We start from the raw sequence: 12,278 nt of genomic DNA, 5'->3' as shown, positions 1-12,278 counted from the left end.
AAATTATAAGGTCAAATGAATAATTTAATCTTTAATTTTTTAAATAATAAATGTTAGGTCAATTTTTAATTTAACCAATATTATTAAAAAAAGGTCAACCAACATTAAATTAAAAAAATTTGACGGACATTTACATTTTGAAAACTACTATGTAAAAATAATTGACCAATATTTAATTTTTTGAAGTATATTTTCTTCATGAATGTTGGTGAATTTTTTATTGATCAACATTAGGAAAAAAATATCCAACATTAAATTGAAAAAATTTACTGATATTTATTTTCAGAAACTATGTAAAAAAGAATTTACCAACGTTTGATTTTCTAAAGTATATTTCTTTTAAATGTTGGTCAATTTTTAATTTTATCATCATTAATGGAAAAAAAAATTGACCAACATTAATTTTAAAATTTTTTACCAACATTTAATTTCCTGGAACTGTATAAAGAAAATTACCCACATTTATTTTTATTTTTATAAAGTCTATTTTTAACATAAATGTTGGTCAATTTTTAATTGGGCCAACATTAATAAATAAAAAAATTGATCAACATTAAATTGAAAAAATTACCAACATTTAATTTCGAGAAACTAAGTAAAAAGAATTAACAATATTTAAAAATTTGTTTGATTTTTTTTGTTTAAATATATTTGAGAAATATGAATACTTCATATGAAAATGGATACGAATATGAACCTTAATTTTTACCATTGGCCCCTCTTAATGTTTTAGTCTGGCTCGGTCTTTGTCATCAATCAAATTAATTCCTCAAGATATAAGATCTCTTATTATTTCGTTTTCATTTATTTAAATTAGCATTATACGTTTTACTTATTAAATTTATTATGATTGGCTTAATAGAGGGTTTGAACAGTTTGCATAAAGCCTTAAGTTCAACTTTATTTTTGCTTATTGTACCAAAAATACTATTTTTCTTATTAATGAGTAAAAGTATTTAAGATATCCTTGTGTGGATCACATAGTAGTTTATTCTAATCACGCAAAAGGTTAAAGATTTAATTTTTTTAATCATTATGATATTAATATGAAATATTTATTGATTTTTTTAATGATTAATTTTTATCAAAAATTTAATTAGTCACGTTTAATTAGTAGGTAAATTTTCCCTTTCAACTATTTTTTTCCATCATAATACTTAAACTCACATCTTTATTTTAAGAGGAATTAAACCTAGTATTTTACTTCCACCATAATCATAATAGGTGATAATCGATTATTTATTTAATTCAATTATTGATTATTCAATGTGAATAAAATAAGTGTACTTGATTAATTGCACTGTATGCACTTACTTTATTTCACGTTAAAAAGGTGCATGCTCAAACTATATACCAACCCCTTATATATTCATAATTAAGCTCACTCTATTAGCAAATGTTAATAAACTTTAAATTCTCAAATCATTTATAATCAAATTAATATAAAGGGAAAATTAATAAATTCTTGTAATAAATTTAATTACTTATCACCTTTAAAATAGCAATAATATATTGTGAAAGAAAAATACTATTAAAAAGAAAAAAATAAATTATATTTGAATACGTTATCTAAAAAGGGAAAAAAATGTTTTCACCAGACTACAAATGGTGAATTTCCAACCCGAATTCGGCCATAGAAATTTGTATTTTAAACAGGCTACTAGCAGTCCCACACGCTTTATCTTCAATAATCAACACCAACTTTAGAAAAAAAAATATGAAAAAAAATAAATGTTGGTGAACATTTTTACTAATGTTGGTCAAACTAAAAATTGACCCAACATTTATGAAGAAAAAAAGACTTTAGAAAATTAAATGTTGGCCAATTATTTTTACGTTTGATTTTTTAGGTTTTTTTTTTTTTAAATAACTTTAGCGATCGAATTTTCAATTGCAAACTATTGAACATTGTCATGTTTTCATCTAACATTTTTGCGACTGACTGCAAAATCTTTTACTTTGTTGTGACAAAAAAAATCAATTGCTTAACTCGTTTATTTCAATTTTTTGCCAAAATGTTCATGTGTTGCTAAAATAGGCAATTATTTTTAGAGACCGATAAATTTTGGTGGTTAATTGATATTTTTCTCGCAATTAACTAATGCAATATAACATGAATGCTAACAAATTTTAATTTATTGTTTTTTATTAGTTTTCTAGTAAATTTTTACACAACATTTTGACATTAGTAATTTAAAAATCAAAATATAATCATAATAAGAATTATTAGGAAAAACATCTTATAAATTATTGAGAAAATTATTTTATTACAATGATTTTTTTGTTGGGATATATAGCATATATATGACAACAATTTAAATTATTAACATAAATAAGTTGACAAAAAAATGTAAAAATGAAAATGATAATTATTGTTGTGAAAACATCATTAGTGACAACAAAATTCAATGCTGTTGAAAACCTCTTGCAAGCACTTATCACCATAATAGGAAACAGTATTTTTTTTGTTTTGTTCAGATGAGTGATTTTTTCAATGGTTTTAAAAATATTTTTTCAATGAATTCGTGCATCTGTTTGTTGTAAATTGTAATTAGGTTAAAATTGATGATTTCCGACATACAACACAAATCTTGACCATGAGTGGTTACGTAAATACATAAAGTTAGCTCTAGAATTTAATTTTTAAAGTCTACTTTTATCATAAAATGTTGGTAAATTTTATTTTGACCAACATTTAATTTTTTTTAATTTTTCATATTTCAAAAATTTAAATTCCAAAAAAACATTTTTGTATGTTTCTAGAGCTCACTTTGAGTGATTACGTTCATGGTCAGAATTTGGGTTTATGTAGGAGATTATCAATTTAAACCTCATTACAACAAAGAGATGCACAAATTCAAACGACAAATTAATATTTCAGTGCCCTTTTAGGGAAGCTAACCCATGCACTGATTGTCTCTCCAAAACGGGCTCTTCTTCTAAAGTTGAATTCACCTTGTTGGATTTGTGTCCTCCTTTGGTGTTGCCTTTTGCTATGGCTGATGCTTCAGGAGTTGTGCACTTTAGATAGTTGATGTTAGTTTTCTTCTGCTTTTCCCGTTCTGTAAAAAAATTCAAACTTCAACATTTAGATGTCATTTGCTGTGAAAAAACTAATAATTTTATTAAGTAGGTGTTATATATGAAAATCTTTATTTCTCCAAGTAATTAATGTGATTGAGGCAACTACTTTAGAAATCCACCCCCTTCGAGTTTTTTTGCTAAAACATTGAGATGAAGTCATCTCATGTATACTATTATAACCAAACATGATCGCAAATTGAATTACATAAAAAATATATCCAATTTAATCTAATGAAAATTTAATTTAATTTTCTAATTAGTTTGGTTCTAAATTTAAATTTATCCAATTTAATCTCCATATATATAAACGTATAAATTTATTCTTGTTTCAACCAAAACAAAAGCAAACAGAATATATATATATATATATATATATATATATATATATATTCTTCTTGAAGAAAATTTTCTAAAAATACTCTCGTTAAAGAATATATAACAACTAAAAATACTATTGTTTGAGATAGTTTATAGAGAGAGGAATTCAATGTGAAATAAAATAAGTGCATTTTAAAGAGTACATATATTTTGGTGACACGGTAGGTTTTTTTGCATATCTTTCTTATCGATAGATCTTTATCTTCATCATTCTTGTTCACCAAAATTTTAGTTTAGCTTACTATTTTTGTAACTCGGAACCGAAATGATAAAACATGAATAAGGTCGGAAAATGAAGGCTGGAAGGTTATGTGGAAATCATTTTACCAACACTTGATAAAAGAGAGACGTGGATATTGCCTAACATCAATTGTGTGCATGATTTCATTAATAATAAAAGAGAAAACGATGATAAAAGGTCACAAAAATAACATGGTTTTGTTTTTAGTAATAAATAAATACATATTTGAGGAATTTTTTTAGTTTTGTAAAAAAATAAAGCAAAACCCGTACATTTGTGGAAACAACATTTGATATGTTGGAGAATGTCTGATGTTAGTAAGAAAATAAAGACAAGTGATCCTTAGAAGTCTTAATCAAGGGAAGCAAGTTGACAGAAAACTACCTTTCCCATCAAATTTATTTTGAACTCTAACAGATTTATAACTACTTTTGTGTTAGTTTCTACATCTATTCTTAATCTGTATATAAGTTCCTTTTATGTAAATAAGACACAAGCTTGTTTTGATAAAAAAAAAAAAAAACTTAATCAAGGAAAGCAAGCTAACAGAAAATTACCTTTCCCGCCAAATTCATTTTGAACTCTAACAGATTTGTAACAAGCTTTGTAACTATTTTTGTGTTAGTTTCTGCATCTATTCTCAATTTGTATATAAATTCATTTTGCTCAATAAGTAAGACAGAAGCTTGTTTTGATCATCTTGCTCAATTTCTTTGCTTTCTTGTTCATAAGCTTTTCCTCTTATCTTCTCGAGCAATAGCCTCTGTTTTTCTTTATCTCGATAACTACTACACCTAATATGCAAATCTGTACGTGGTGATTCTCTAGTACAAACTTGATTTCTGACAAGAAGTTCAATGTGAGGCGCTAAAGAAAGTCCAGGCACTGGCTATAATGCTGGAAAAGAAAATATATCTAGTAGTTGAGCATTCACGCCAATTAATTGATCAAGGCGACATTATGCTAATTAAGTCACATGTTCCATGCTAGGTGGATAACATTTTAGATCTTCGTCTAATGTTTGTCTTCTAACAGCATCTCAAATATTTTTAGGCAACACTTGTCTAAATGTCCCACATGCCCGACCAATGTCAGACATTATTCCCTCAAGCTGCCTTGAATCTGAGTGTTGTAACTGAATTTGTTTTGCAGTTGGGTCTACTCCAAATGCTATAAATACTTGACCTCAAATAAAATAAAATAAAAAGAACGAATTGGAAGGAAAATTCTCACATCAGTCACCCTAGAAATAAGATTTTCATGCACTCCCTTGGAGACCCAACCATTGAGAGAGGAGCTTGAAGATTCATGGATTCACCATTATCCGCACCATTTCTTACTTATCCACTTGTAATTTCTCCATGTTTTGCTAAATTTATTGTAATTATAATTGGATAAACTTTGTGAAATTTCTCTATAGATCTTATGATTTAATATAGTTCCTTGTTCTTAGAACAATTTGTACTCTAGTTTTAATATTTTCTCCCAACTAAGATTTGCTAACAATGATGCAAGTATAGGCATAATGAGGAATCATATGTGTTCTGCTCTGATTTGAGTATTAAAACATTGTGTCTTATATTGATACCTGAAATGATACTTCATGTGTTCTCAAAGATCTCAAACATATGTTAATATAAATAGGTAGTTTAAATTAATTTTTATAAAGGAATTTAGCTAATATTTTAAGTTGTGTAATGTATAAAGGGATGCCAATGATTTTATTTTAAATTAAGAAGGATTAGTGTGGAAGTTAATAAAAGTAGGAAGTATTTGGCTAATTTCATAAAACTTCAAGAATAGTAACTGTGATTTACTCTATAAATTATATTTTAGATTTATAATAAATAATTTAAATTATAGGATAAGATAACACTACAAGATTAAAGTTTTTTTTTCAACAACAATTGTCATCGGTAATTTTAAAATACTGAAAAAACACTTATCTCGACAAACAAACAAAATTTCATTGCATATCATGGCGATAAGTGTGTTGCGAAAAGATTTTCAAAATCTTGAATGTTGTTGTCACTAATTCTATTTTCACAATAATAATTATCTGAGTCATTTAAATATTTTTTTCCAAACTTATTTATGATAACAATTTAAATTGTTGATATATACATGTTATATATCCAAACAAAAAAAACTTGGTAATAAAATCATTTTCTCAATAGTTTATAAGATGTTTTTTTCTCAATAATTCATGTAGTCACTATATTTTTATTTTAAATTAATAATGTCAAAATATTGTGTTGAAATTTTTTAAGATCGTGTTGAGCAACACTATTGGGACACACATGTCAAGATCTTTGAGCCTCTTGTTCGCATTCTGAACCAAAATTAATATTTGGGAGAAAAAGTTGGTTCCCAAGAGAATAAAAAAAACGCGGCAATTCAAAATATAGATGAATAGGGCCAAACAAAAACAGTAGTTGGATTGGATTTGACAAACGTTTGAAGGCTTAGAACATCAAAATAAACATACCCTTTGTACGCAGTAAAATAGCCTATGATTTCAAGGCATCCCTTCTATGTCCGTACGTTAATGTCATCATTGGAAATACCATAATCCAAATTAAGTATGTAGAGATTTGTCTCTAGTTCTATGGAAAATGCTCGACCACCTTGACCTGGATATGCTGTCGTGTGCACGGCCTAATATGCATACATGTTATGCTGCCACGCTGCCTTCCAGTGTTGAAACAAAACGAACAAAAACGATGAGGCAAATTACAGCACTGTGAGAATCTATGAACGAAAATAAATTTGAAACTAAAAACCAAATCAGATGAAAATGAATACCTTAGGTCCTGCTCAAAGAGGTTTTTCGTTTTGAAATTTTAAAAAATCAAAATCAGTTTTAGTTTTGAGTTTCAATTTATTCTTTATTTTTAATTTTTAAGAAGATGTTACAAATTGAAGATAAATAAAATGAGTCAATCGTTTTATCTTATCTTGCTTTACTATGAAATAATAGTGATGACAAAGATAGCAGAATGAGAGTGGAGGCACTAGTGATAATGACGGTAGTGATGGTCATGACAATAATGATGATGTTTGTGAAGTGATAATGGTAGCCATGACACAAATGATGGGTGAAATAGTGACAATAATGATGATGGTGGAATGGTGATGGTATCATTAGTAGTGATGGAATGGCGGTGACTGATGAGAGTATTTTAAAATCTTGTCTGACCCAACTAATCAAATCAATTCGATTGCGGCCCAAAGGTTTGGTCGGGTCAAGTTGCTTATCAGATTGACTACACATCGAACCCAATGCAATCCGGTACGACCCGATCGGATTTGTGGTTAAATTAGTGACCCATTGGCCTAGGGCGGGTCATGCTCAAGGGAGGCAACATGTTAGGTCATGTAGGCCAATTAAGGTTGGATATAAAATTTTAATTTTTTTAATAAAGATTCATTCAATTAGTAACCCACTAGTTCAACCATTATCTCAATGTCTTGACCAAGCCAATCACTGATTCGATTTTTAAAATTATGGGTGGTGGTGGGGTGGAATAGTGAGAATAACGACAACAACAACGATGGAGGCGAAATGGTGGCGATGGTGGTAGCAACGATGTTGGTGGTGATAGTGGTGGAATGATAGTGGTGACGACGACAACAATGATATGGGTGAAAGTGGTAGCAGCAACAATAATGATAATGGAGGCGGTAGAATGGTGGCGGCGACAATGATGGTAGTGTTAGTGAGGGTGGCAGATGGTGGTACTGACGATAGTGTGGTAATGATGGTGGTGGAGGCGGCAATGATGGATGTTGTGGAATAGTGGTGGTGGAATGGAGGCGACAATAATGACGGTGTAGTGGTTGGGATGGTGGTGGTTAGAATGTGTTTTTTAAAATAAAAAGTCAAATTCACAAAACTTTTTTTCTTGGCTTTGATAATAATGAAAAACTATTTTGAAATTGAGTTAAAAATTAATTCAGCTCCATTGTTGCATAATGTGTTTTATTTTGGGAATTACATTTGAAAATTGAAAACTAAAAACTTACAACCACCTCGAGCGGGGCCTTAGTTGTGGTATATGGTGTGACATGTTTGGTGACACAATTGGAGAAACAATGAGTAGGTCCAAGTCTTAATGGTTGGGTTTAGCCCCTAGGTTTGCGTGGCATGGAAGGAATTGAGGTCGACAATGGTAGAGCGAGCAAAGGATGATGTTGGTGACAACACTTGCAAAGATGGAAATAAGAGATGCACTTAATGGGAGAGAACCAAATTTGCATTTTTTTTTTGTTAAATATTTAAGGAGTATTTTGTAATTAAGATATTTTAAAGTTAATAGGTAACAAATTATTAAAGGCAACCATTCATTAAAAAAAATATTATATCTATTGATCTATTTTAATGGTTCACTAATGCACCACCTATTGGGATTTAGGACCTATTAGATTGTTCGCCCAATAATTTACATACATTTATCTATTTTTAGAGAAAAGTAAAGAGAGAACCTAAAGAGTTGACATAATGGTGTAAGATCCCACTGCGTTCACATGAGTGAAAACAATTTATTTAGCAGAAAAATTCATGTTCAATTCTCACCTTGTGTTGAATTAGGAGCAATCACTCACTACAAGTGGAATAAGTCTCTAATTCAATGAGTCAGGGAACACCCCTAATCTTTGACTTAGGACCAAAAAAGAAAAGTAAAAAAAGAGAGAAATGAGAAGGAGGCGTGACGGAGAGACGATAAGGAGGAGAGGAGGATAAAGGTGGGATTGGAAGTAGAGAAGGTTAGTCTGAGCATTTTAAAAAATCTAAAGAAATTGAGGGACATGAGGAATAATTAAAGCACGTGTGAATAGCAATTTCCTTTGTTTTAACGCCTAGCAGTCCAAAATCACCATTTTATTAAACAGAGGGAATTTCTAGGGACACCTAGTATTTTTGCTGAGGCACCCAGCAAAACAATAAAAGGGCAAAAATGTCCTTCATTTTTTCACGGATCGACGATCCGTATGATTCATATGGATTGATGATCCGTAAAAAAACTCATACGGATCTGAGTTTGTTTTTTTTTTTTTACATACGGATCTGCAATCTATATTGGGCCTACGGATTCCCAATCCTTATGTGGCCCATAACTTTTGTCTCCTGACTGAGCTAATAGACACATTATGTTCTAAACAAATAGTGTCGCTATATATAATAGACACAAAAATTATATAATGAGTTTTTCAATATATAAAATATATTTTTCAAATCTGTTTAAAATTTAGTAATCTTGTAATTTACAATGCAAAATCAACTATTAAAATTTAGTTTTTTTTTTAAAAAAATCAACCCATTAAATCTAATAATCAACTACTAATGGTGTAAATTACACTTGAAAGACACCTAAAATTCTAAAATATATATTGTTTGAAAATAAAGTAATACATTTTTACAAAAGTATCCTTAATTTAGTATAAGCTCTTAATTACTAGTTTTTTAAAAATTGTTTATAAAATTTCTGGAATCCCACAAAAGTAGGACCTTAACGACCCAGTTTATATACTATCGTGATAGTAAAATTTTTTAAAAATTATTTTTTTAGAAATTTTTTATTCATTTACTTTATTTAAAAAAATTGATAATTAAAAAATTTTGATATTTAATTGGATGATGTATTTAAATATTTTTTTATGGCAAATAATAATTAAATAAATTTGATATTTTTTACATATATAAATACTTATTAAACCTATGATTTTTATTTATAATTTATATATGTAAACAAATTAATTATTAGATAAAAAATAATCATCACAAAATTTATTATGTAAATTTATATGTACATTAAATATAAATTAAAAATTTTAATGTTATATATAGTCACACTATTTGTTTATAACATAATGTGTCTATTAATTTAGTTGTTTGAATGTTATGTTAATAATAAAATAACTCATACGAATCGGTACAAGAGTGAAGAATATGTTGGCTCTTTCCCTGTTTTGTTGGATACCCGTAGAAATTCCCTTGAACAGATTAGGAAAAGGTAAATGGGCCCAATTTCCAGCCCAAGCTCAGCTATAAGACTTTGAATTTCGAACCGAGTGTGAGCACGCTTCTTCTTGGAGACCTGCTTCCGACGGACGCTGAAAGTGAAACGCAAAATCCCGTGACGGAGTGCTTCCACTGCACTGTCATACAATGGCTTCCTCCAACACTCCCAAACCCGAAAAGAAGAAGAGTACCAAAAAATCCGAAATCTCCAAAGCCGAAAAGAAGAAAACCAAAAACGCTGAAATCCCCAAAACCGATGGCAAAACGAAGAAGAACAAAGAAATCTCACAAGAGGAGAACAAGAAGAAGATTAAGAAGGCCAAGCTCAGCAACGGCACTTCAAAACAGCGAGACGAGGGATCCAAAAAGGGAGTAGCAGCAGAAGGAAACGGAGAAGAGGCGAAAATGAACGTGTTTCCGATGAATCGCATCAGGACGATGATTAAGGGCGAAGATCCCGAAATGCGTGTTTCTCAGGAAGCATTGTTTGCCATCAACAACACTGTGGTAGGTTTTCTATTCCTTGCGTCTTCTTCTCCTCTTTTTCGATGTCTCTATCCTTCTTCGTTTTCCTCCTTTTCATTGCAGGAAAAGTTCCTTGAGCAGTTCACGCAGGACGCTTATGCCTTTTGTGCTCAGGACCGCAAGAAATGCCTCAGCTATGATCACCTAGGTAATGTTTTATCGATATCTGAGTTCAGTGATATTCGAAATTGGGTGGCTTCTATAGTCTATTTTTTGCTGTAATGTAGTGTACAATTGTGAGCCCTAGAAAGAACACAATTGCTGCCTGGGGAGTCTTAAAGCTCCCTACGAAACCGAGTGATCATCCACAATCTATTTAAGAAGTGCATCCTCTCACCTCATGTGTGTTCAAAGAGGGGGTGATGCAAATTGTGCCTTAGTCACTTGTAAGAAGAATCTAGAATCTCGGTTCCAATTGTGCCTTAGTCACGTCTAAGAAGAATCTAGAATGTGAATGTTGATGCCAATTGTGCCTCAGTCACGTGTAGGAAGAATCCAGAATCTCAGTGCCAATTGTGCCTTAGTCACATGTAGGAAGAATATAGATCTCTCTGTGCTAGGCTCGTGGCCCACAGGATCTTTAGACCCTAAAGCCACAATGTGATGGACTGAGCCAGTTATAATAGGTGGTCGGTCTATAGACTCAATTGGTCTGCAAGTGTGGCTCAGCCCATATTAGGTGCTAGGCTTGATGGAACCTTTCTTACTCAGTCAGCTAGAGGTGGTGGTCTGATTCTCGGCCGTATAGTTCATAGTCTATCAAGCATGTAGTCTGAAAGGAGCAGGAGGTTGCACTTTCGGCTGGACGGTTCAATAACATTTTCCAACTACTTGTTTTTCCAACATTGATGTTTATATCAATGTTTTGAGAATTCGGGGATATTTTTCTTTATATTAGTTGAAAATATTGAAGACTTCTGAGTTTTGGGCTTATAATTATAATTTGACCTTTTTTTCAATGTACTTGAAGATGAACTGCTTGAGTAGAATTCCTGATCATTTTGTTAGTTACACTTTTGAGGTGAGGGAGGTGAGACTTTGAAAGGCTTTAGTCTTAAGGTAGGAAATGTCATACTGGTTTCAACCTGATACAGTGAGGCTCATAGTCTAGTACTTATGCCAAATCAAATTCATAACGGTAATTCAGTAAATATTTTATTTTTTCCATGTAATGTGAATTAAGGAACTTGTTTGTGTCCATGCTTGTTGAGTCTATTAAATATTTTCCACTCATTGATTTGTCACCTGCTTTTCTTTTCAGCACATGTTGTAAGTAAGCAAAGGAGATATGACTTTCTCTCTGGTAATTTTGGTATCCCTGTTGCAATGCTATTCTATTCTTAAGTTTACTTTTCCCTGCATTCACCTTACCCTACCTACAAGGTTTTTTACATTGCTCTTGCTCGTTCAGATTTTGTTCCTGAGAGAGTAAAAGCTGAGGATGCATTAAGAGAGAGAAGTGCAGCAGGAAAAGGAGGAAGTTAAAAAATCTAAAGCAAGCTAGTGGAGAATATAAGCTTATACTTTATTTAATCATGTAACATTTTGTAATGGAAACATGCATCATGATGAGTAATGCTGTACTTTAAGTTTCCATATTGTATTTATTTTAGTAATCCTATTCCCGTAAGTGTATATGATTTTTCAGTGACTATGCATGTGCTTGACTCTGCTTGGGTAGAGCATGGTGATGGTGTCAAATTTCTTATGTTGAAAATCTGAAGTTAATTTTCCCATGGAAAGATATAAAACACTAAAAAATTAATAACTATTGGATGGAATCAAAGCTCAGGACTCAGGCTATGTTCGTATGCTTTTGAGTGGGTGGGGTAATGGGATGGTGGGAGAGTATTTCTCCTTATTTTAAATGTTTAAGGAAAGAAAAGGAAGGGAACTTTATTCCAGAGTTGAAGTTAAATTAGCGGAATGAGATTTACTTCCCCTGTTTAATTTAAAAAACCTTTTCCCTTTTCTTTTCCCACCAGTTTCATGGAGAGGATGGGTGAGAATTGCTCTACTCAACTTCAA

General features: G+C 30.9%; 1 protein-coding gene across 2 annotated transcripts; it reads left to right on the top strand.

Moving 5' to 3' along the window:
• The first annotated feature begins 9,756 nt into the window (after window positions 1-9,756).
• LOC114378354 (chromatin accessibility complex protein 1-like) lies at window positions 9,757-11,979 on the top strand. 2 transcript variants are annotated; one of them, XM_028336934.1, is made up of 4 exons: window positions 9,760-10,232; window positions 10,314-10,398; window positions 11,512-11,553; window positions 11,662-11,979. In XM_028336934.1, exons 1-4 carry the CDS (start codon window positions 9,873-9,875, stop codon window positions 11,733-11,735), a joined length of 561 nt encoding a protein of 186 aa, XP_028192735.1. In that variant the 5' UTR covers window positions 9,760-9,872; the 3' UTR covers window positions 11,736-11,979. The 2 variants fall into 2 exon arrangements, with proteins under 2 accessions (XP_028192734.1, XP_028192735.1); XM_028336933.1 differs by having other exon boundaries at window positions 9,757-10,398.
• Window positions 11,980-12,278: the final 299 nt, after the last annotated feature.

Source organism: Glycine soja, chromosome 12, assembly GCF_004193775.1.
Source record: "Glycine soja cultivar W05 chromosome 12, ASM419377v2, whole genome shotgun sequence".
Taxonomy (NCBI): domain Eukaryota; kingdom Viridiplantae; phylum Streptophyta; class Magnoliopsida; order Fabales; family Fabaceae; genus Glycine; species Glycine soja.
This window is presented reverse-complemented; position numbering and strand designations above follow the sequence as displayed.